Source organism: Apaloderma vittatum, unplaced genomic scaffold, assembly GCF_000703405.1.
Source record: "Apaloderma vittatum isolate BGI_N311 unplaced genomic scaffold, ASM70340v1 scaffold7831, whole genome shotgun sequence".
Classification (NCBI taxonomy): Eukaryota; Metazoa; Chordata; class Aves; order Trogoniformes; family Trogonidae; genus Apaloderma; species Apaloderma vittatum.
In genome coordinates, this window is record NW_009698432.1 from 57,618 (window position 1) to 84,285 (window position 26,668).

At 35.8% G+C, this 26,668-nt stretch overlaps 1 protein-coding gene across 1 annotated transcript in view; it reads right to left on the reverse strand.

The window, feature by feature from the left end:
* CRISPLD1 (cysteine-rich secretory protein LCCL domain containing 1) overlaps window positions 1-26,668 on the reverse strand; it is a 43,151-nt gene that overhangs the window by 1,748 nt on the left and 14,735 nt on the right. Inside the window, exons 2-13 of the mRNA XM_009878003.1 lie at window positions 18,799-18,917; window positions 18,533-18,665; window positions 17,015-17,130; window positions 16,050-16,150; window positions 14,849-15,028; window positions 14,696-14,756; window positions 14,504-14,570; window positions 13,745-13,875; window positions 10,790-10,833; window positions 10,623-10,695; window positions 8,399-8,474; window positions 738-868 (exon numbers count right to left, since the gene is read on the reverse strand). Coding sequence (XP_009876305.1) covers window positions 738-868; window positions 8,399-8,474; window positions 10,623-10,695; window positions 10,790-10,833; window positions 13,745-13,875; window positions 14,504-14,570; window positions 14,696-14,756; window positions 14,849-15,028; window positions 16,050-16,150; window positions 17,015-17,130; window positions 18,533-18,665; window positions 18,799-18,917 — 1,232 coding nt within the window. The remainder of the gene's footprint in view (window positions 1-737; window positions 869-8,398; window positions 8,475-10,622; window positions 10,696-10,789; window positions 10,834-13,744; window positions 13,876-14,503; window positions 14,571-14,695; window positions 14,757-14,848; window positions 15,029-16,049; window positions 16,151-17,014; window positions 17,131-18,532; window positions 18,666-18,798; window positions 18,918-26,668) is intronic.

Genomic DNA, 26,668 nt, shown 5'->3' on the forward strand with positions numbered 1-26,668 from the left:
GAAAACCTATAGTTTTAGAGGTAGCCATCATTCTTAGCTTTAGGGTTTTTTTAAGACAAATTCTCTGTCTTCCTTGGAACTCGAAGAACTTTTTCAGGGATTAAATTTAATCTGCAACATGCAGCCATGTGTTATCATCACAGAATGCATGAATACTCTGAATTACAGAATTCACAGCATCTCCACATCTTTCAGAAAAACGCTATTAAAAAAAGTCAAACTATTAAAATAACGTTTTAATGATTGTGATTATTAATGTTTGTGAGTATTATTTATTATCTAGGCTTCTTGGTTCAATGCCAAGTAAATCAGTAAAGAACATTTCATCATGAACCAATGAACTTGCATCAGCTAGTAGTACCCTACTGTATATCCTCTAACTTGGACAGTATAAATCATTAATGTTAATTTTAAAAAATCCCAAAGAAAGTAAAGGTAATTTTCTTATCAAATATTGTGCTAGATGCAATAGAATCAGCAAAGTAAACAAGAGGGTTATTTTATTTCATAAGCAGCTTTTTAAAGTAATGATTTATGAGCTTAGAGGAGGCAGGCAGCTCTGGTACCACAGCTTCACCCAAGTCACCACAGCTGTTACACAAGCTCTGTAAATCACCCAAGTTGGCCTAGTTGTTGGTTTCTAGCATTGCCCCAGGTACAAACAGACATAATGCAAGACTTTGTAAATCTTATCGAGGTGAAGGGTAAAGTAAAATCTTTGAAACTAGGCTCTGTACCTTTCTGAATATATCCCATTTTGAAAGGAAGCAATGTACACCTTTCTTTTGTCAACCGGCATAACATCAACATAACCACCCTGGTTGCGGACTACACCAGCATGTACTGCTGCCCGGCAGATACTGGATATCTAAGAAAGAACGAGGAGAAGATTAGTGTTCATTCATCTTTTTATTTCAAAATTGTTTAGAAAAAAAACTAATAAAAACATTTAAACCAAGTTCTAGGAAACATAAAATAAATATATTTATTGCATGACTGATTTTATTAATCTTACAATATTTAAATATTTTTCATAGGAATTAGGCCAGTTTATAGGAATACAGACGTTACCTCTTCAAAGATCTCCTGCAGCATGACACCAAAATAATTTATTTTGGGCTATTTCCGTTCAAAGATCACTAATATGTTTGAAGTTTTGAGTCTTTCAAAATGAAAGGTTCAATCAGCCTTCACTTCAACAGCAGAGAAAAAGTACAGCTTGAACTTTATTCAACTATTATAGACCAGGAGATTCAGTTTAATCTCCATCTACAGTCAAACATGACCTCAACAATTCTGAGGTCTTTAAGGAAAGGCTAGATTTGGCACTTAGTGCCGTGGTCTAGCCAGTGTGAAAGGTGTTGAGTCACAGACTGGATTTGATGATCCCAGAGGTCTTTTCCAGCCTCAACAATTCTGTGATTCTGTGACTGTAGAACAGCAAAGGCTGATTGCAGTCATATGTTTCAAGGACAATGTCCTACCCCAATGGTAAGGGACAGAGTGCAATGATTCCATCTCTAGGTCCAAAACTTCAAACAACAGCAAAGTGATCCATATCCAAAGGGAATATCACAATTTCCAATCCGGACATGGACAAATACTAAAAGCTAATAAAAATAAAGGTATAATGTGAGCATCAGACAGAAGATAGAGGTCTAAAATAATTCCTTAGCTATGAGAGTTGATTAATGACAGACTAATGGCTTTACCTCCTTAATTCTGAGTAAGGAAATAAGAGTCAGGAGGTGAAGACTCTCCAACTGCTTCAAAAGAAGAATTTTTATATCAGTTTCTACTTCCATAAACTTTATGCAAGCAAAATTATGTAGCATTGTTGGGCCCCAGGCCTGATGAAAAATCCAGACTGATGAAAACACAGACCCACCGTTGGTTAAGGAAGACCTAGTATGTGAACTACTGCAGAAGATTGATCCCTACAAATCGATGGGACCTGATAATATATGCCTGAAGGTGTTAAGAGATCTGGCTGACACCTGCTCTCCATCATCTTTGAGAAGTCGTGGAGATCGAGGGATATCCCGGAAGCCTGGAAGAAGGCTAATGCCACCTCCATATACAAGATGGGCTTAAAGGATCAGGAAATTACAGGCCCATCAGTCTTACTTGAGCCCCTGGGAAAATTATTGAACAAACTCTCCAGGGGGCTGTCACAAGTCAAAGGAAGCATGTGATGTGGGTGGAGAATGGGCTGACAGGTCATACCAGGAGGGTGGTGGCAAAGAGCTCCTTTTTTAGAGCAGCAACCTGCCACACGTAGGGTTCGTCAGGAACGGATATTGGGCCAACAATGCTGTTTAACATCTTCATGAGTGATTTAGATGATGGAATCAAGTATACCCTGATAAAGTTTGCCAATGATAACAAACTAACAGGGAAGTTGACACTTCAGAAGGGAGAGCCACTTTGCAGGAAGACCAGGAAGCTGCATGAGTGGGCTAACAAGAATTGGATGAAGTTCAAAAAGCATAAGATCTTGCACCTGGGAAAACATAATCCAAGAGGGCAGCACAAACTGGGATCTAGCGAGCTGGCGAGCAGTTCTGTGGCAAGGGACCTGGGTGTCCTAGTGAACAAGCATGATACTGAACAAACATTGTGCTGCTGCAGCAAAGAAAGACAACATGCTGCTAAATTGCTTCAACAAGGGCATCACCAGCAGAGATAAAGAAGTCATTATCCCACTCTATTCAGCACTTGTGAGGCCACACGTGGAATAGTGTGTTCAGTTCCAGCCATACAAAAAAGATCTGGACAGGCTGAAGAGCATCTAGCGAAGGGCCACAAAGCCAATCAAAGGACTGCAAAGTCTGCCACATGAGAAAAGGCTGAGAGAAAAAAGGCTTAGGTGAGACCTTATCATCACATTCCAGTGTTTAAACTGTCTCTACAAAGAAGATGGAGGGTCCCTTTTTCAAGGAGTCACACAGAGAAGACAAGGGGTAATGGGTACAAGTTACTCCTGAGGAGATTATAATTGGACACAAATTTTACACAATGAGATCAACTACTGGCATAATCTCCCCAGGTAAGCAGTAGATTCCTCAACATTGAACACTTCTAATATTCAGCTGGACTGGGGGCTGGGCCACCTTGTCTAGACCGTGCTTTTGTCAAGAAAGGTTGGATCAGATGATCCTTGAGGTTCTTTCCAACCTGGCATTCTATGACACCGTGAAAATTCTCAGTGACGTTAACAGCACTTTCACCTGAGTGAAACTTCATTTTTTGGCCACTAATTCCTCTCACAAACCTATGTAGAATAAATAACATCCATGGAAGTATTGCTCAATGACAACTCAGATAATGTTATCTTGCAGTCCTCCAATACTCTTTTGGGATTTTAAAAATTAATCGCAAGAAGAAGGAAACTTCTTAGAAACTCTAGAATGTAGGTCCCAATCTTCAAAGCACAGTTCCAGTTACAGAGTATCTCCAGTTAAAGCCAAGTTATTCTGTGGAAAAAGTCTTCACTGCAATAGGTCTCTTCCCAACTAGCCTTAAAATCTTAGTCAATATAAATATGAATATCTGGTCATAGAGACCACTACTTGAACAAGAACTCCATTTCTTTCAGTTATAATTGGAATATTTTATATCTGTTACCATAGCTATTTTGTAATCTCAATGCTATATAAAATTAGGAATAGCAATATTCCTACTCTTATTCCAAGCACAGAACTTGCCAGTTTAACTGTTATATGGTTTGTCTTTTAATATTACAATATTTCTAGGAATGAATATTTGAAATTGTCTATGCAAAGAATCTTTTGCAAAGACACTTTAGAGTTTTTCTCTTTACATCGCTGGCTGCAGTTTTTAAACATGACAGAACGGATGCCCAGGATGCTCCTCTGCACTTTTTCTCATACTCCCAAGGCTGTAAGACTTTCATTTTATCCTGAACACCGCATTATTTTGAGGATTATAGCATCATTTATGTATTCATACTATGGGAGTAACTAAAGATCAGACTAATCATGTGTAATTTCAAATATACAGGGGGAAAAATGGCCTCTGCAATACAGGATTACAGTATAAAGAAACAAAAGATGAGGTTTATGAGCAATTAACTACAGAGAAGAACTAGAAGAACATTATTAATTACTAGTACTATAAAACAGTAGCAACTTTATTTTCCATTCACATTGGAGATATAAAAAAAGCTAGAAGTACAACTGGAGAAAAGAAAGATCAAAGTTTATCACCTCTGTAATAATAACCGAAAGGCTACAATTTGTGGATGTCATTAGATAGGTAGATAACAGCATAATTGCATTTGAGGGTAGCTAAGATACTGGCTGTTCCAACGTTATTTGGAAATTTCTAGTGAAGTAAAAAAGAAAGCAAAAATCAAGGGATGGAGACTTTGACAGAAGATGCTGACTACTTGTTGGAAGCTATTTCCAGTAAAGGATGGAGTCATTGTTAGGGTTGGTACCACAATCCATTACTGGATCAATGAAATATGGCTATGTTAATGCACAGCATTCTAAAGCCAAAGGCAAGATCCTTACACCAGATATTTGAAAAAGGAGAGGTCAGAAGAATGGGGTTGATGAGGCCAACTAAGAGGCTATTGTCAGATGAATAATAAGCTGATATTCTAATGCTGCTTTTCAGATGAGACTGGAGAACAAATGTGCATACTTTTGACTACAGGAACGGTTAAATGCATATAAATTCATAATTAGGAACTAGCTTGAAAGAACAGAGATGAATAAATGCATATAGTTTTATCAATATACACAGAAATATTTTTTTGAGAAAGTATTATCTACTTTCAGTTTTCAAGAACTTCGCATTGGCTTGGTAATTGTCATCTAAATAGAATCAAATTCTATTACTAATGCCATAATATTTGCTACACTTAAAAACATTATGTTGTCCTCAAGCCACTTCCTTGAACCTTAAGGTGAACCTCTTGTTAGTTTAACCAGAAGAGGATTTCACACATAGGTCTATCACAAATTTCAGCATATTACTGGTATTGTACATTAGTAGACATGCCACTTTCTGGAAGTCTACATCAGAGATTTGGTTGTGTTTCTTTAATTTTGATGAACTCCCTGCAAAAGACATATAAGGCAACCTTTTTAAGTAAACATAAATATTTCATTCAGCATTATGTGATCCTGCTTTATTCCTGTGCTGTGAACCCTCTGAAATTCATTAGCATTTAACAGGTCACAGAATCTGAATACCAACCTACTTAATTATTTTCCTTCTTCCACCACTCAGCAAAATACCAAACATCTATCACAGCATAGCAGTACTCTGCAAGGCTTTTTAATCACAAGCATCTCTCCCTCACCATCACAAGACTATAGAACTATTTAATAGCTTTCTTACATCATATTGTTCATATTTTACCACAGCAGCTTTTGGACAAGTATTAGAGAAACATTTCCATATATGGTTACTGAAACAAAAATTAATACAGTCGAAGTCCTCAGATAATATGAAATAATACAACTCCATGTAATTCTTTACATAAAAGATCTTTGTTGATCTCTAGCTCCCAAATAGAGGTTCATTTTTTTACAGAATTGCTCAGTCAGCATCCATAACGTAGAGTCACTACTAGTAAGATATTGGTTTGGGGAAAATGTTGCCTACTGTGAAAATAACAGCATAAATATAAACCTTTAGAAATTCTTATAAGGCAACTGGAATGTGGTTAAGAACTTCTACCATATACAAATCTGTGTCCATTAAAGTAAAATTTTACAAAAAAATCTGCAAGTGAAAGAACTTTCAGCTGAACTATTGTAACCTCTCCTCTCTAAGAAAAGGTTTCTTATTTTGATATCTTGATAATACAAGGACTAACAGCCACAACACAGGACAATCCCTGCACAGGTAGATGCTGCAAGATCATCTCCAGCAGAGTTCAGACAATCATATTGGCCCTGACATGATTAAGCTTTTGGAAAGGTTTTATTTTATTTTACAAATGAGGTCATATTGAAAAGTGCTTTAAAAATACAGATATTGTTAAAATGCATGCCAACACGGCATGATTCTGAGATTCAAGAAGTAAGACTCTGGAAGAGTCTGGAAGAGATTGAGACGAAAGGTAAAATTACTGAATAGAATTGGCTCTGTTCAGCTCAAACGAGGACAAGGGCATTACTGATAAAGCAGAGGACAGACCTTTTTATGAACAGGGAATAAAAGAAGCCACGATAAAATATGAAGATTTAAGAATGAACGTCTGATCAGACCAAAGCCAGAAAAAAAAGTTTAATTAGATTCTCATGAATATTACAAAAAATGGTTTTGTCAACATTTTTTAATTAGTGACATCTATTTATGTTACTTGCTTTTTTTTTCTTAATATCTCTTCAAAATCTTCATTTACTGAATGCAAATGGCCTGAGCAGTAGTGTAAATAAATAGTCATGTACATATATGCATACATCCACATACCTACATATATATGCATTTCTGAAACTAAAGAACTTCCAGGAAAAAAGCCATCTGTTTTGCGCAATCAACCAAGTAGATCATAGACTGAAATTTCAAATACATTTGCTATGACAAGTGGGAAATGAATTATCTGTATCTATGAACAAACATGTTTGTAAATACATGAAAAACTGCAAAAGAAGACACATATATTGAATATTCTCTATAAATACTTGACCTGAAACTAGTTCAGTAGTATATGATAATGCATAGAAATCTCAATAAGTGAAAATAAGTGAAATTTTCAGTTGAAAGCATCTTAGTTTTAATTTAAATGTTAACAAAAAGGAACATTGTAATATATCACATAATGCTGATATCATCAATGGGAACATTTGTACAAATAGAGGTAGGACACATCTGTCTATATCTGAGCCAGATGCCCATGGACCCTTCTGCATGAAATGGAGAGGAACAGACATCTCTATCAGGCAATTAATCTTATACTGAGGTAGACCCTCTGAAAAGGTCAAAGGAATTCTGCTCTACAGATGCCTGTTTATCTCCTTTACCACTATGCTGTATGTACAACAAACTACTACAAACATAACCTAGAATACCACCTCCAGTGTAGAGATGTACCCTGACAGCATCTGAAGCTGCTAACAAGGCTCGCATCTCTGGTTTCTTACCTGTATTTACGTCCTTTTTTTCCTAAAAGCAGTATGGCTGCACACATTTCTATACAACGGAGATGAATAATGAGATAGGATATCTAAAATAATTTTAAAGCATAATTCTATAAAACTGATTAAAGTCACCAGGGATTTCTCGAGCCAAAGCAAACACATATTCTAAGATGTTCACCCAGGTAAGTTTAAGAGAAACGGGTCTTCTTTCTCCTACAACAAAGTCTTTTCTAACTCAATGGGAAACCGTGGCTGCGACCTGTGATTACAACCGCAGAGCTGAGAGAAAGCTGTCTGCCACACAAGGGACTTCCATTGATATCTATTTGCACTGCCCCTCTTACACACATTAAGGACACAGTTCCACATGGACAAATCAATTTTCTTTCTGAACTGGAAGTACTTCTCGCACATATAACACTGCTTACGGACAAGAGTGTTTTCAGGATAATCAGGTAATCTATTGGACAATTAGTTAGTTTCAAAACAATAATGAATAAATACTTGCATATTGTTTTCACACATTTCAAAGTGCGGGAAAGTAGTGAAAATAATAATCTGACCCAGTTGGTTGCCATACTATTCTTTATGACAGCTAAAACAGTTACAACAGTTTCCTGGCAAAAACATGAACTGTTCTCTCTGTAACTACATGCTGGCTTCTCCATAGAGGGATGAAGGAAGGGCATAATAAAGAACTGTCTTTTCCTTCTTTCAGCCTATTTCAGAACCAAACATGACAGGAAACAAAACTGACTGGGAAACAGAACCACCAAAAAAACCTCCTACAATATTAGTCGGTTAAAATATATAACAATGATTAATCTACACTAATACATCAAAATCCTGCTACAAATATTTAGCTATCTACACAAATAAGAAATATCCAAAATAATGAGACTGTGGACATTTATTTTCAGAACAGGGTTTTTTGTTTCTTTGTTTCTTTCTGCTGGCAGATGTTATGGTTGCATCACGTTCTAAAGAACAAGGGTTTAAATGAGCATACAGTGCCAGCACTAAACAAATCAGTGGGAATTCTGAAAAAAAATTGAAAATCTGGGTTCAGAGACTACGGAAGTCTACACTTAGTTTTTGGTTGAGTACTATTAACTTAAATGGAAGCATCTGAAAAAGAACTTTTGAAACGACTGTGTAAAATATCAGCATATGGAGGAAAACTGGGTATCTATATTATACCTTGAAATCTTTACATTACAGTTTTTCATGAGATTTTATATTCCATTATATAATGCAATGCAAATCACTATACTTACATCAGAATAAATTCGTGTTCCAATTACACGAGCGTAGTGTGGATTTGCCTGCATACAGTTGCGAGGACAATACACCCTGAAATATCAAAAATAAACCACACACACAGTTGGGAAGAATGATATCAGAGTATTACTATACCACATTCAACATCAGCATTACCGAGCAGAAATGAATGAGGATGCATATGTATGGGGCCATAGCGATACTAAAAGGCTGTCAGTTTCTGAGGCTTTGACAAAATGAGTGAAAGCATTGCTGATGTAAGTTCTGGTTCATAATAAAGTGCTTGAAAACATACATCAGCAGGTCTGGTATTCTTCCCTTTGTATAAGGTGACAGTGTTCTTGTTCAGTATATGTGAGGCCAGTAGAAAGCCAGTGAGACAAAACACTGCTCACTCTTTATTATCCGTTCCTACATCACCCTATACAAGCTGTACAGCTCAAAACCTTCTCAGGAGAGGCAGATCTGAATGAGGAGCTGCCATGAGGAGCTGTCAATTTAGCAACTTTTAATGAGGGCAAGCATTTGGCATCTGGAGCTAAAATGAAAAAATCTGGCAAGTAATGAGATTCCTAGCTCATTCTAGGAGATCAGAAAGCTACTGAAACAAAGACTGTTTTATTCAACTGCATTTTGTTAACCTTTGAGAAAAATTCTCCCTGTGATTCATGCCTACTATAGCTCCAAAAAGCACATGAAAACCACATGGGAAGCTATAGAAAGTGTCAAGCATCTTATTTGGTAACTGCTATATGTTACAAGCAGGAAGTGTCAGTTTTAGGTCTATTCTGACTTGTTTCATTTGAAAAATGGGTCATGCCCCTATGACTTTGAAGTCACCCTACACAGGGCAGCCCTCAGAAAGCATTCTTCTCTGGGATGCTCTCCACGCTCCAATGGATATTTGGCATGTCACACCACTTGGGCATGCTACAGTCTTCCCAGATGGGTAACTCAAACAGGCTGATGTAGGTAGGAAAGAGATTTTTGTCTGACGGAAGCAAGATGTCAAAGAGGTCTTTTGAAGACCTGCTGGTTTATGATTGGTGCATGAGAGGGGAAAATGAAGTAGTACAATCATCATCATAGCTGATTTCTGCTTGTACCACCTGAAACTACCTTTTCAGAATTAAGAATTTCAGAATTTTCAGAATTAAGAGCATGCACAGAATCTTGAATGAATCACTTCCTTTGTGAAGTTCCTTAAGTTGATGCATCAGAATTAATTGGTCGTTTTTAAATTTTCTCAAAGACAGACACTACTTTTCCCTGAATGAAGCTAGTTTTATTTTTAATAATGAAGGAAAAAAAGAAAAAGACATAAGTATGAGATTGTACCCATCCATTCCTGCACTCCACCCCTTCGCTTACTTCTCCACATCTTTCAGCTAGAAAGCCAGGAGTCATAGCCAAACACGAAACAAGTCCACAGACCCAAGTGCTACATGAAGGGATGTTTTCCTAGCAGTTTTGACTTTGTACTTGCTTCCTGTACTGGCTGTAGGATTGCTGTGAAAGTAATTCTGTGGATACCTCCAGCTTAGCTTGTGGTAAATCATGCTACAGTGTATTTACCTTTGACTCATCTATGGTTTTGAGAACTGCTACTCATTTCCTTCCTCAAAACATTGTGGCACAGGCTGCTTTCGAAGAGTTAAAATGTAGGCTTCAAAGAAACGGCACATATATTTAAAGCTGTTAACTGACCTGCAGATCACACCTTACCTTAAGCCTATATGTTTAGATTTTTTTGCAAATATGTTTGTTCACTGTCCTCCAAAACTCCCAAATAAGCTGATAACTTCTACGGTAAATATCTGCATCATATCATTTTATTGTATATGGCTTACAGCCAAATAAAATGAAATTAACTGTATTTTCCCCAAGGTGCATGGAGATAATACTGGACAATAAAGAAAAATTTTAATTCACAGTCTTTAGTCTAACCAACAATAATTTCACTAAGATTTGCTAAGGAATCAAAGGAAGATCTTTATGGGGAAAAAAAAAAAAAGTGAGATTCTGGTAATGAAAAAGCCTGTAGGTCATCTTTACCTACCTGGCCTTCTACTTAAACCAAAGACTGAAACACCAGTAAAACACTTTTGGTTTAACTTTTACAGGTAGTGTTTTCACTTTTATCAACGACAACTACAGATAATTAATAACTGACAGAAAATGTGGGAGAATTTTAAAGTAATCAAATTTAAAGTATTTTACCTTGGACAGTGTGAGGCTGGTTTTTGAAATGGGCACAGCTGTTCCACTGTTGTTTCACAGGTGATAGCTTGAACTGAAGAAAATAAGACACATATAAATAAATGCGTGCTGTCTAGAAAAAACAGAACATAGAAGTAGTACTGAATTTATAAGAAATAAATACTAACCTGTTACCTTAGAGACAGTGAAGGAGTTAGCAGACTGGTATTTTCTGAAGAAGAAATGATATAAATAGTCAGTAAATAGCACATCTCAGTGATTTCTTTAGCTGGAAGAATTTTTATGAGAGAATGTAGAAATAAACTCAAGACATTGTCCTAAGTCAATTTTTACTCACTGCACCTCTTCTACCCAATTACAAATCTATTTAATGCAATGACACACTTATCTCGTGCTCCCAATGAATCTGTTTAAAAATCAGGAATGCATGTTAAGCTCTTTCAGTAAACTAATTTGCTAAGAGAAAAAGTGTGCTGGGAACAAATTAGGCAATTTATTTGTCCCTCAAAATGTAGCAGCCACAATAATGTACATACATTCTGTTGTTACTTTACAATTGATGAACATTTCTATTTTACTCTTCCTTATCTCCTATTTTCCTCCTCTTTTAACTCATTGGATATGCCTCTGATTCAGGTATTTTTCATTGGTAGCAAAGAAACTGACAATGCTTTTGGCACCCATAAAGTTATTTATTATTTAAAAAACCAAGGAAATTATTCCCTGTTCACCTTTGGTGCAAATTACTCCTGTGTGCTCCACAGTACTGCAATTTATATTCAGAGACAGTTTGCTTGCATTGGTTTACCTAGTTGTATGGGCCACCAATTTCACATTTGCTCATTTAATGGATTCCAGTTTGCTTTCACGAGGTTAGCTCCTACTTTTGTTGCCCTAGCATTGTCAAACACTGATGTGGGAACAGATATTGTTAAAAATGGTATCCTATACTATGAAAATTTAACAATGGAGAAAACATCCGTATTAGCAGTCCTCAGTAGAAATCAAAGAAGCTGAAGATTAGGAAGTTTGCTCTATGTTGCACTGACATTCCCTTTTCTGTCTTTCTGTTTTGTATGATCCTGCTTTGCAGTGGGGTTGGACTAGGTGATCTTTTGAGGACCCTTCCAATTCCTAACATTCTGTGATTCTGTAAACATGCACTACAGGTGAGATCCACTATTCATTGGAGAGTTATGTAGTTTACTCAAGGTTCCACCTAGTGACACTGGTGAGAGTCAGGTAGCTGCAAGGTATCCCCACCATTATTGATGAGTCTTTTGAAGGTTGAAACTTTAGGTAAATAATCTTTATGTACTCTAAAGATGATGATTTATAAACTGACTTATGAAGCTAGTGCCTGATCACAATATGTTGTAAATTCACTCTAAAAGGTGACATCCTAAATATTATAGGACATTAATGAAGAATTATGTCATCTGTGTGCACACATAGCAGCAGAAGTTGTCTGAAATACACTTGTGAATAGGAAGGTATAGATCTGGTCCTTTAAGAGTCTTCTAACTATAAGGTACTTAAACTTTTTTTACAATATCTGAATCACAAAACTAAAACCAAAGTGGTCATTACTGTTCAGCAATGATACAATTATCCATGCCCAGAGTAACCCAAATCTAGCATTAATACCTTGTTCCAAGTTCTGATTATCCAAGGATAGGTGCTGAACACTCTCTGTAGACTGCACACTCATACAGTTTTGTCTCATATGGCACAGAAACATGGAGTTTTTAAGTGACAACAAATCAATTCCTTCTAGTCTGAAGATTTTTCTACAGTTTAACTAATTCTACGTTTGTAAGCTGGCTCCTAATATGTAACTATTGATATAATCAAGATTTGCTTCTCTCTTTGTCTCAAAGAACTTAAAAGAGACGTATTTGTCTGAACTTCTTTTTTAGTGGACGTAACTTAAACCATAGTCAGATCATTGGATTGGATTGATATCAATACCTTAAGTGCTACCCATGTAGTCCAAATTAGAGGCCACTGAATTTAGCCTACCTGGTCAGTGTTTCTCTCTCTCCTGGATTAGGTAAATTTGTTGAAAACAGAATTTATGACAAGTGTCACAGCATGTGGGATTTGTTTGCACAGCACAGAGTGAGAGCAGTCTCTAGTGATTACCTATCTCCTCACCCTTGGATTGCCACCTGAGCCAAATGTACCACTCAGCAAAATCCTGTTTTCTCTCAGTTCGCTATTACTCCTATACTACCTGTTACACACATACTACTATTACACACACAACAATTACAGACAGAAACAGGGACAGCAACGTGCAGCTCTGCAGAATACATTAAGGTATTCAACTGTAATTTGCAAGTGCTTGTATCTTAGATTCAAAAAAACTAATATTGACCTTTTCTTATTAGATAATTCCATGTGAAAACCGCCAAGTATTCTCCATTTTTATGCACTGTTTTTCTCATTTTTCTTTTAGCACGTCAGCAAGTATTTCAATCTGTTTTCACACACCCGTCTTAGAGCAAGGACCTGAACAGTACAGGACACTTCCAAAAGAGGCTCCCACAGTATGCAATATTATTTCATTATTGGCCAATGAAGAAATTGTGCAAAATATTGGCACAAAAAAACATATGTAAATTTTGGAATTGTGATGAAACCATCAAACATATAGGCACAGTACAAGACAGTCACTTCCAAACACAGACTTGTAAGATTATTGCCTTGCTAGCTGTCAGGTACTTCTGTGTACATTTTCCAGCTCTGTAAATATTGCCAGCTTTGTCCAAAACACGTAAAACAACTTACTTCAGTGCCAGTACTAGTGTTCTATAACTATATATGCTCTCACGAATGAATAAATACTTCAAATATTGAGATTATTTAACTACAAATACTAACTTACTGCCTAAGCAATTTTCAAGTTCTTTTGCATCATTGCATCACTTTTCTGTCCACCTTTAAACATTAGCTAAAGTTTCAGAATAGATACAATACCTGTATATCCCCAGATCTTTTTTAGTATTTTCATACTCTTTATGAAAAAAATACAAACAAAATGTTATTACCGTGATGTACTTGGTACGAAATGAAAAGAAACAGATGAAAAACTTTCCATATATTTTAAGAAAACTTACCCAATAGACTGAATGCCATTTCTGTAAGACTTGATAAAATAATTTTTCCTTCCTTGCCTAGTGACATCAACCCAACCACCTTCATTATCCAGGATGCCATAATGTATGGCAGCTTTACAAATACTAGATTGCTGAAAAACAGAGCAGAAAAAGCAGTTTCATGTCAGACAAAATCACTGGTTACATTCTAATTTATTTGTGAAAAATACGGATTTTAATTACACTGTGTCATTAAAAACTTGGTATATAGTTTATTGAGCTTGATTGGCCTATGTAGGTATTATTGCAAACAAATAAAACAACACTCTGCTTTACCCAGAGATAAACTTCATTTATGGTACAGTTGTTCACAGTAGCTGTTTTTCTAGTTCTACAGAGTAAATTATATATTTTCAGCTAACTTTAATCTTACAGAAGTAGGTCTATCTTGCTGAAGCATTTTATAAGTGTATCCACAAACTGCTGTATTTCTCCTTAAGTTGCACCTTCACATATTTACACACAAATATGTGGACACAAAAAAATGTACTAGTGTGCATGTATAAGAAGTATGAAGTACATTCAGGCAGGACATGCAGAATAGCAGATACAACCTTAAGATCACTTGATGTTATCTTAAACATTTGCTGTAGACTTTTGGTTTTGGTGAATATTGGTTTCTTCAAAATACATTCTTAATATGATTTTAACTAGTATTCCAGAAGAAAAGTAATTTCATTAACATTCTACTGGTACAAAATCTACTTTAAAAATATTTACCATTTCATAATGTACACTTCCAATAACTTTGGCTTTGCTATCCAAACAGCCAGCAGGACATTCATACCTAAGAAAATAAAGCACAACTTGATCTTAAAACCTGGGATTACAAAAAGGAAAACTATTTCAGCTCACATACAAATATAGCCTTATAGAATAATCTCAAAAGGACAACTGTAAAATTTACCATACCTATTGCAAGTTGTTCCTTTGCACTGATCTCTTAGTCTTACTTCACATGAAACAATCTGAGCTAAAACAAGCAAAAAGTAATTTCACTGCAATGAATTTGATGCTACAGAAATCAAATTTGTTGACCACTTGCAAATCAGGTAAATTGCTTACACATTTGTTGTGTGCTTATTACTTCATTTTTCTCACTGTCATCAGTGCCTGTGGAGCCTGAAGGTGAATGAGCTCTGGGCCAGCTTTGTGTCGCTGCATCCTGGGCTTTGGATCTCTGTCGTTCAATCTCATTGGTTTCCTCTTCTGGTTCGTGGGGAGAATAAGGCCTTTCTGAATCTTCTGTTTCAGAAAAGAGGCAAAAAAAAAAATCTCAGGTAAAAAAAAATAAAAATCAGTGTTTGTGGGATGTAAATCCCTCACCATGTTTTGGTAACATGGATTCGTTCTTTTAAAATGCCAGACGAATACAAGCAAAAAAGCAAGGAAAAATTTCCACTGCTTCATGAGATGAAGACCTCGAGATTAATAATACATCTCAAGCACGTTTCTGATACTGAGAAAAGGTAGATTTTTTTCTAGCACAGGCAGCACAACTGAGGTATGAAAATACTCGTAGAACTGCTGGTTTAATACCTTCATGCCACCAGAAGATCACCAGAACAAAGATGATAATCACACATTGGAAGAATTTTACCAAGTTCATAGATAACTTGTAATTAAACAGCTGATTTCATAAAACATACATCTGAAAGTAAGACCCCACTTATTCGTAACGAAAATAATTTTGAAATTCTCATCACTGAATCTACATTTCTTACATAAGTAAGAACCATAAGGAAGGCTTTTGAGCACACTCATGCAGCCTTTATGGTCCGCACGGACTTTCAAAAGTTATTAACAAAAATTGCTAAATTACTTGCACCCATTGTAAAACAAAAAGAAATACTAGCTGTGTTTCAATGTTGCAAAATATGAATAGAGTTATGAAAATTTTAAGAAATTAATAATTAACCTAGCTGGCATTTTGTTTAATTACTTCTAGTCTTGCTCCTGATTTTTATTATAGTAATGCACATGGCTATGTCACTGAGATAACATTCCTCTATAAACAAAAGAGTGCATGGACTTCCACTATAATTACAGAAAGGCATACAAATTGCAGACAGTGACAATCTACATCTTTGTGTACTAAAAGCTCTCAATCAGCACTTAAGTCAGCAGGAGTTCAGTACACTCCACTCCCTCTGGTGAGCCTCGGCCTCATGTATCATGAGTACACAATCTCATTCATAATGAGGAACGAAGGAAAAAGAAAGGTTACATTTCCCATTTATAGTTTTACTTTTGAAATAGCACATACCTCTGTAACAAAGATTTTCTCTGCAACCTCCTCCAAAACTAGGGGGACATGCAGAACAGGGGCGGCCAGGTTTATAAGGAGCATGACCCCACCAGTTACCCCTTTACACCAAAAAATAAAAATAATTAGCAAAACATGCCTTAATAAATTAACATATTAACAATAAGCAGCATTTAGTATGCAGTCAAATAAATGATGAAAACGCAGCAGACCCTTAGACCATGACATTGTGTTGTTTCCAAGTAACGAGCAATAGGACAAGAGGATATGTCCTCAGATTGTGCCAAGGGAGGTTTAGATCGGATATTAGAAAAAAATTCATTCAGCAAAAGGGTTGTCAAGCACTGGAAGAGGCGGCCCAGGGAATTGGCTGAGTCACCATTCCTGGGGGTATTTAATAGACTTATAGATGTGGTGCTTAGCGACATGGTTTAGTGGTGGACCAGGCAGTGCTTGATTAACAGTTGGACTACATGATCTTAAAAGTCTTTTCCAACCTAAGTGATTCTATACCAAATATACAGGAAGTAATTGAAACGTCCATGAAGAAAAAAATGAAGTACTGCTGTAAGCTGCTGTAAGCTATTTTTTAGATTGGCATAGCACTGTAAGACTAAGTTCCTCATGAGAACAGGTTTCACTCTCCTTAATGGAATATCCTACAGAATTTGATCTTAACCACATTCTTTAAAGTCACAATGGGGAGATACTTTTATTTTTCAGAATAAGTATCACACTATAACAAAGATCTCTGATGTTCTGTGCTAAAATACAGACTAGAAAACCGAAGCTCCAGAAAATCACAAGAGTGTTTGTGCAGCCAAAGGCTGCCTTGGGAACAATGCTCTACTTTGTAACAGTATAAAAAACAGAAAATCCAGATCAATTTCCTTTCAGATTATTTCCTGTATTATTACAAAGTGTCTTGCCCATTCAAGATATTTTTTCAGTGTCATTCTACTTACTTAGGAGAATAATTGCACACAAGATAGACTGCTTTTGGCCAAATCTGCCCCCAGATGTTCATGTTATGACATAAATTAATTGCACAACCGATTCTGCTACTTGTAGCCCAAACAACCTGCGGAAAAGCAAAGAGAAAGACATATGAAAACTAAAGGTGATTAACATAAAATCAAAACTGTCTCCAAACTTCAACATACAAAATTCAAATAACAAAAGTGATGTTATATTCCCCTCTTACAAATGGGTTGGAGTGACGTAATTATAACAGTCAAAAGGCCATTTGGTTATAACCTTAGTAGAAAGAAAAGCTTTATACCTTGACACAAAAGATATGGCTCTCATTTTTTATAAATGGTCTAAGCATGTATTTGAAAATTTAGCAAAATATTTACAAAATACATGATCTGAAGAACTGATTCTTGGAATTACAAATAATTGCCATCATGAGTTGTTAGAATTATAATCATGAGTTAGGTGCCCGTGCCCTGGAGTTAGCACAATCTAAGGACCCAGAGGGGTTTAGATGGTTTAGACTGAGAGAACAGATAAGTCAGCAGTGACAAGAGGCAACATAAACAATAAAACTATTCAAAAAAAACGCTTTTACACTGAAAAGACTCAAGTCATGGATTTTAAACTGAAAATTAGACAAATATGGCAGGTACTAAATTTGCATTAACCCAAAATAAGTCAACTGTGTAGTTCCAGCAGGATTTAGGAGTTGAAAGCGATAGGTACTGTGACAAATTAGTACCACAAAGAAATATATATATACATATTATAGATCTTGTGTGTAATGGATAAATGTAATTACATGTACTTTTACAGAAATTGAAAATAAGAATATGAAGGTAATTCTGTCTTAAAATTAGATACAATTTTAAGTTGTTCTAGTAAACAGAAAACAAATGTTTAAGAGTTAATCATGTTGAGATTTTCTAATATTATATTGAAAATTATACATGGGTTTTAATATAATCTGAGGATCACAGAATCATAGAATCATGTATTTCCTATTCACTGAAATCAGGACTGGTTCAACTCTGGAAAAATTCAGGCTAGATACACAGATTTTAGAAGTATCAAATACATTAGTTCTTATGCAATTTCAAAATCTTGCTGATGTCAGAGCACCATGTTAAAAATTGTTTTTTGATCTGAGGAATTCACCTAAGAAAACCTCAGAGAAAGGACTACCAGCATACCAGCAGAGTGACCAGATTATGCAAAGTGCACTGAGCAGTAGCAGTTTCACACTGGGGTTTGTGAGCATTTTATTTATTCCTGTTAAGGAAGTGATATTTATGATGAAATCTAAAGATTTGCGTGACAACCCTTCTGTACACCGACACCCAATGCTTGTAGCTATAGAGTCTAATAACAACAAGCTCCTTCTGTGCTTTAGTGCTATGGTATATACTGCAAGGTTAGTACGTTCTACGTGTCATACTACAACCTAACTGGAGGTCTAGACCTTTCTTTTTCGCAGCAGACAAAAACCAAACCCCTCCACATACCTGTGTGTAATGCGTACAAACAGGACCAGAGCATTTGTAAGGACAATATGGGTTGCACTCATGAGGATAGGGATAAGTGAAATCTCTCACTTCATCATACCATGCTTGGACATGAAATGTTGGAGGTCTGTACCTAAGAAAGCCAGTAGTATTCTATTAGATGGTGCCAAAATTGTAGCTTCTATCATTCTTTCTTTAAGTAACAAGCACATTTTGCTAAATTAAAATAAACCAAACATGTACAAGAAAACAGTGTCTTAAACTACCTTCCCCAGTGTGCCCCCAAATTCTGTCCGATGGATGGAAGAAGGCTTGCAGGCCCATGCTCCCATAGACAAGTTTCAGCCCATGACTCTGCAGATCTCTCCAGTTCTGTGTCCCATGTCTGAAATTGTAAAGAAAAAAAAGGGACATCTTCTCAGAAATACGTGGTGTGTATTTCAGGCCTTCTTAAAAAAAAAAAAAAGAGCTATCCATTTTTAAAGCTTTTGTTACAGGAGCAGAAGACTGAAAAATAGTGAGACTTGACAATTGTATGCCCCATTTGTGTTACATAAGAAAGAAAAATGTTTTCACCAAGAAAAAAAAAGTTTTAATCCCTTCACAGCGTTCCCTTTAGAAAGCATGTGCAGCCATGCTGCAGTGAATAAAGCACAAATATGAAACTGAATGGCTTAGTTCAATTTTTCAAGCTAAATTAAGTGCATTTTCTGTTTTGTGAGATTTCTTTTAAGTAACAGGCACTTTTCCTAGCCAAAACGGTATTATCCAACACACTTTCAACATAAGGCTTTATTTCCTCTAAACTAATAGTTTATCTGAAATGAAAGCGATTTTCTCTCCCTTTTCTATAATCAGCTTTTGCTGAAATAATACACACTGCAAACACAAAATATGAAAACAAGAGTAAGGTTGTCATTCATTGATTTTCCAACTAGGCTGGCAAAAAAGGAGGCATTTACGTTAGTAAGAGGCATGCTTATGACAAGTCAAAGAAAAAAGATCATGGACTATTGTTTATCGCAATTGTTTATTCTTTTTTTTTTTTTAAGGGATGTGAAAGAATAGGCTTGTAGCTGAAAGGCAAATGCAAGTTTCTTTCTTTCAAGTGCATGCTAAATCCCACACGCCTTGGAAAAAATTACACCATACTGTGTAGACATATCTTTTACTGCTCGAAGCTGGGGTTTGCTCAAAGCAGCCCCAGTCCCTCTTGTGCAAAGTAGTTGTATCGCTGCTCACCTTTCTAAACCTCCTGCTAGTTGCAGAAACAGTTTCCAGTTTCCATGAAGCTAGGTTCGTGTTAGGAAACTGAAATATTTCCAGGAAGGAAACATATTTCTTGATAGAACCTCAATCATAACCTTTCATCATAAATTTAGTCTAAATCTCTTACAAGAGACTGTGTTATCTAAATAACAGTAATTCAGTATTTCCCAATCCAAATTCCCATGCAGACACTGGAGATCATGTCTACAAATTTTTGGCACAGATTAAAGGTAAGAAACTCCTTAACACAGCAGAAGAATACACAAATATAATAGACAAATTCCATGTGCTAGAAATTATTTTTCTATTGACTTTGACATGCAGTTTTCACCTTATTAATCAGATTACTCATTAAAAACAAATATGTCCTTGGTTATGCAAGACCATGATTATGCAAAGGCTTTACTATCACTCAGTTTAATCCTAGAATATCTGTTCTTGTTTCTCTCAAATGCATTGAATTCCATTTTGTCTCTTATTATTAATATCATGAGCAAGTTTAGAGTACATTTTGACTCCCAAAATGCAACATTTTAACAAAATTACTGCAGCAGTATAATAATGACAAAACAAACATTTTAACCTACATATAGATTAAAAACCCACTGATTTTAAGTAACTAGGAATTTTATACACGTCACTGGGCCAGCATTTCAATGTCATAAGACAAAGCATTTTTTAATCTCTAAAGAAAATAATCTTAAATCAGAAAGTGTTATACAACAGTCTGTATAAATTTATTCCTCTTCCTTTTCCTTGTCACACTACCATAAACAGTTCTTATTCTTATCGTACTCATTGTAAAAACCATAAAAATTAGCACACTTCTTCCTTATGCATATTTTGTTCTTATAAATTGTAGTACAACTGTTTCATCATTCTGCAATGGAATCATGAGACTGTAACATTTTAAAATAAAAGCCATTACTAGTTGTCTTCGTTGCACATACTGATGACATTAAATCAGCTCTGAATATGAACAAGTCATAAATTTAACATATTTCCCAAATAATTGCTGTTAAGAATGGTTTTACCAAACGGATTCTGAAATGCAGATTTAGAGTAAATTAGACTTACACCAGATCCGCTCATTTTTAGAACCTCCCATCTCCAAAAAGACAACTAAAATTTTTTGTAGCTCTTACAAACTTCAGAACACACAACACACTCTCTTGCAAAGCATTGGCCTGCATTTTTTACTCTTAAACCAGCAGTCACAGTTGAAGGAATTGTACTGCTGTGATGTTGGTTTATTCTCTGCGCAAGTTTAAAAATATTTTATGCAGCTATTTTATCTGAAATAATGATTTCTTTGATGATCAGAGCTAGACAGTCAATAGTAGCTGCTTGAATCAGTTCCTCAAGCTTATGAAGTAGTTATCTTTAACAAAATTTACTTTTAAAGAGTGATGATAGCTACGCATGACAGAGCCATCCAGAACTCAGCAAGAATAGCTTTTTGATTAAAAACTTAAGTTCATCATTAATCCTCCTGACAGATGAACACCCACGCTCCAAGGAACTGTTGAGATTGGATACGGTCTTCAAAAAAGTTACTTCTTCAACAGTTTCTCTGTCTCCACCCACAGTATAAAATACTGTCTTTACTCCCTGCTGCTTGCTTAACCAGAGATAAGCCCACTTCACAGTTTCTAGCCCACAACCTCATCTTCGGCAAAGAAATAATCTTGATGCCTGAGCAGATGGGATGCAGTGAAGCTCTTTGCAGGAAGCGTAACACAGCACACAGTATCAACAGTGAGGAGCCTGGGGTGTGTGGATATTTTTGCCCATAGCATAGTCATTCTTGACTCCAGAAAAGGTTGGCACGTGAGCCAGTGAAGCTGGCTCCATGCTCTTAAAGAATGGGTTTATGTGTGAGAAATTATCCCAGGCAGGAATCTGCACAATTATGTGAGGGAAAGAGGTCACAGCTTAAGGCTTATCATGAGGCAATTTCTTTTTATGTGACAGAGTTTAAATCTGTCCCATCAGTGCTTTCCAGGGTTTTTATTTACTACAGTTTATGGTAAAGTGAGCCTCATCATAGTGCACTTTCCTTGAAGCAGCTTCACTTACAATTCTGCTCCGGAGTCCTCCAAGACAGTGATAACATCAGCCTTCCTTGGTCAATGTCCTTCCATATCAATCATAATGACAGGTCTAACAACAGAAACTCCACAGAGTCATCAGTTTACGACATATATGAATGAGGAACAGGAAGGAATTAAGTAAGGACAAGACAATCTTTTGAGGTCCCTTTCAACCCCTAACACTCTGTGATTCTATGAAAGACAATGGACCTGTTGGAGTGGGTACAGAGAAACATTCAAGGTCAGGCTGGACGGGGCTCTGAGCAGCCTGATCAGGTTAAAGATGTGCCGGCTCACTGCAGGTGGGTTGTACTACAAGACCTTTAAAGGTCTCTTCCACAGCAAAATATTCTATAATTCTATGATAATGGAGATGTTAGAATTCAGCTAATCACAATTTTTGTCAGTTTTCACTGAAAGCAAATAAATGTAATTCCCCAACAAATTTTCTTCCAACCAAAAATGTTCAATTTTCCTTTCTCTAATCAAAATTTAAAGGTATTCTAACCAGCACTAACCAGTCAGATAATTGTCATTTATTAGTGTGTAAAAGAAACAAGAAATCTTTAAAATAAAGAAAGTAATTACTTAGACTAATGAGATACATTGTTGTAATCATCATGGTAAATTTTTATGTACAAATACTTTGGCTTCATTTGTTCAGTTATCAACTGTTCTCTAAAAAGAGTTTGAGCAATCTAATCTTTGAAACACTGGAGAAAGAATACGATCTTTAAAACTTGACTAACTAATATTTCAGTGCCTTTGCAAACTGTCTACAATACTATCTCCTGGGAAGTGTCTCATATAACAGTATTAAAATACAAGAATTAAAAGACAGGTATCTTTTTACCAAAAATATAGTACAAAATATCACAGTGTACAAAAAGTGGTGAAGAATGAGTTTTATGATAAAAAATAACCAGTAAACTTACAGTAAACAGTTGATGCCGTGTAAGAATTGAGTTCACCCAATCATACTGCATAACCCAAACACACAGTAGGCAGATCAATCACCAGATAACCTCAACTTCAGCATGTGAAACATGAATCAGATGTCAAAATTCATGCATATATATATTTTGCAAAATATCTTTCTTTTCTCCCCAATTCATGCACCACACAACAAAGTCACTTTGGAACACTCAGTTGTTCAGGAAATTCTCTCTGTGTGCCATAGAAGAAAGGGCTCGTTCATTTCTTCCTCAACCTTTAACACCTAACCTCTCTTTTTTAAAGTCAGGTATAAAAACTAACTGGCATAGATATCATGCACATATACCTAGGACAGTTTATTGTCAGAAAATGTTGCCTATTATCCTGCCACACAACATTTAGTTTGATCCAGGCTAGGGTTCCTTTTGATGAGAAGAGGTCATGAAAAAATACCAACCTAGAATAGAACTTAACATTGCTGCTCTTTCATCAAGGTTATGTTTGAGTTCTAAAGTGCTCAAATATACAATGACTTGTTGCTAACGGAGCCGGTTATTTCAAAGCTACTTCAGGTATCTCAGTGCCAAACTGCAGTCCACAGTAGGGAGGTGCCTCAAGAAGATTATCAGGCTATAGCTTAATTTCTTCTTCATTTTAATTATTTAAGTACTGCTTTGGGTCTGATGGAGGAAATATCAAAAGCATTACACATTCAGACATAAAAAGTCTGTCAAGTGTAAAACACACATAGGAAATTGTCTCATTTCTCATCAAAGACATCACTTTCAAGAAGTATCTGCAACAGACATTAGGACTAAAATAAAACCTCCACTAAATTACAGCAAATTTATGAAGTATTCTGGAAGAAATGGCCCAATGTCCCAGTTCAAAAGCAGCTCCTAGAGATCCAAGTCATCTTCTTGATTGCCAGAGACTTTCAAAGGAATAAAACACCAATAACATCCTAAAGCTAGTAAAAAAAAAAAAAGTAGAAGTGTTTAGAAGTCACTGTGACTTAGATCTCCAACCACTACCAAGACAAAAGCAATAAAATGCAACTCCAAATCCATGTAGAAATGAGAAATTTTTCTCAATTTCCAGGATCATTCTAATGATTTTTAATTAAAAAGGGAAAATTGATACCCAAATCCTTGATGCAATTCTTTGGAAAACTTCATCTGAAATTTCTATTTGACTACACAACTGATGCAAAAATTTTACACAGGTGTTAATAACATTGTGAACAGATAGAGAATTTCAGAAAGAAATTAAAAAATTGTAAAGGAAATATGACAGAATGCAATCCCATATAACACCTAGGATATATTAACTTTAAGGTATTTTAAAAGGTCATTTCTACAGTTTTATGTAGTTGGAACTTAAACAATTCAAAAGGCTTTCTACTCCTTTTCCAACATGCCTAATCATTAGTAATGCCACCTTGGTTTCGGTCCTTCTTTTCCACTATTTAGAACAGCAGATCCAAATTTCCCTCCTAAATTAATTATTCTGACTAAAGTTATATGAAGAAAAACTATACATGCTTGTTCTGTGTTTGCTCACATAGCAAGCTAAATGAAATAAACATGTTAAATAACCTGTGTAAGTACAGAAAACCTTACTGGAATAGTTTTATTCCTGTGCTCTTAATAGCATTCCCTTGTTTCACTTACATGATGGCACGCTTTTTGGGTTCAAACAGTGAAAGTATCTCCATATACAAAGAAAGATATACACATACATTGTCATGTTTCATTTCATAAAATTCAAAAGGCTTTTGTTTCTTTTGTGTTCCCTTCTTCCTTAAAGCAGTGAAGAAAAAAGATAAAGGCAGGAAAGCAAACGTCAAAGTAAAGGTTTCCAAAAGCACATAAAGATGTCCATCGAGTAAATTATACAGTGAAGAACTTCAAAAAAATATAGATCTAATTAGTGAATATTTAAAATGTCAAGGTGCTTGGCATTTTTTAAAAAGTCAGAATAAAAATGAAAGAATACAAAGAGCCATAGCAAAATAAGTATTTTACACTCTACCAGAAGCAGGCTTTTCTCGTACTTTAACTACAATATCATTACTGATATTAAAACCTGGCTACTGAAATATATACCAAGTTGACACAGCTCTGATGCTCTGAAATTAATAGTTCTTCCACAACATTCACCATCAGAGGCAGGTATTTACTGATTTAAACTAGGATCATTTTTAAAACAACTTAACTCCTTGAAACAATTGGTACAGAAATAGCTTAAAAGAAGTCTCTGCACAGCTATAGCCAAGGATCCTTTTGCTTGATGAAAGGATGAATAAAGCCTTCAATCACTATTACTTAAAAACACAGGAAGTTGTTTCTTTCCATAAACTGGGTGACTATGGTCTTTTGAAATGCAGGTGTGTGTGGCACCCCATTCCTCATCTACTAGTCTCCTCATTCACACTCTGAAATGACCAGGTTTCAATGACCTAGGACCATCCAATGTCTTCAGTAAATAAAGGGCACTGATGAGAGCATAAGAAGGCTGAAGTGCAACCAGGCAGCAGATTCTCAGGTCTGACAAGAATTTCGACCTACGTGCAAGGTCATTCAACCTTATATGGAGAAATAGTATTGCTCACATTGTGGGAAAACCACACACAGTCTGCCTTTGTGATAAGGGATCATCACCAGGGTTGGCTTTCTCCATTGAGATAGAGGTGCCTCCCTCTCATGTAGAGCAAGTTCACATATGCATCCAGTTTGAAAAATGTACGTTGTACTTTTCTGCTTTGGACATAAGAGGGCAAGAATAGGTGCAAAATCACTACATATTCAAGCCTAAGAAAATGGTATATGCTGTACCATTTTGTGCTCCACAATCTCTTCAGTGTCACAGTTTTTTCCATGATACTATTGAATACAAAGTTATCATGACAAATACAACTTCCCACCTCACAAACTATATTTTCCCCGAGTAAAATTTTCAAGATGACCTTTGGTTCTGTTTTTAATAACCTTCTGCATACATAAATAATTGTGCACCAAAGCTACAGGAAGTAACTAGTGATCACCCTTTGAAATGTGAAATTTCAGTCTGTGAAAACTTGATCCCTTTATCTTACCTCTTTTCTATATCACACTTAGGCATTAAATCCTTTCTAATTTCAGGTTTCACAGTTAACTTTGTTATCTAGAAATTAACTTCTTTACAAGTGTAGTCTGCAGACTTTGACTTTACCTCTCAAGTCATGTACATAGCTTTTACAAGCCAGGTACCAGTTTTAAAAGTTTATGGGCCTGGCCTTAACTAGAAAGACACTAATATCATATTCCAGTCTGATGTTTCATCTCTCTGAAGTGTCTCTTAGGTTTGTGTCCAAATCTTCTTTAAGGACAGACTACACAATCAAAATATATACAATTTTAACTAAGCTACAGATATACATTTCTGAAGATTGCAGCAGATCTAGGTTCTTATGAAGGCAAAAGATGATTGGTCTAGTTCCAAGTAGTGAACAGATTAATTAATGCAGACCTTCCTCTAAACAAAACATGGTTATATTATTCTAATGATTTTTAATTTGGAGGGGGTGCACTCACAAGTGCTTGTCAGTTCTTTGTTGAATAAAATGTATACCAAATACTTGGGAGAGATTGCTGAGTGGTGGGGTAGTGACGTCGATCACAATTTTTAGAGATGCTCATCCTGCTTCAGTTTTTAATGCAAAAGTTTCCAAACTCAGTTGGACCAAAAAAACAACACAAAAGGCATAGGTAATATTAAGTTTAGTGATATTCAGGATTAATAACCCACAAAGCAGACTACTCAAGCCAGTGCTTATTCAATGCTTAATCAAAGACAA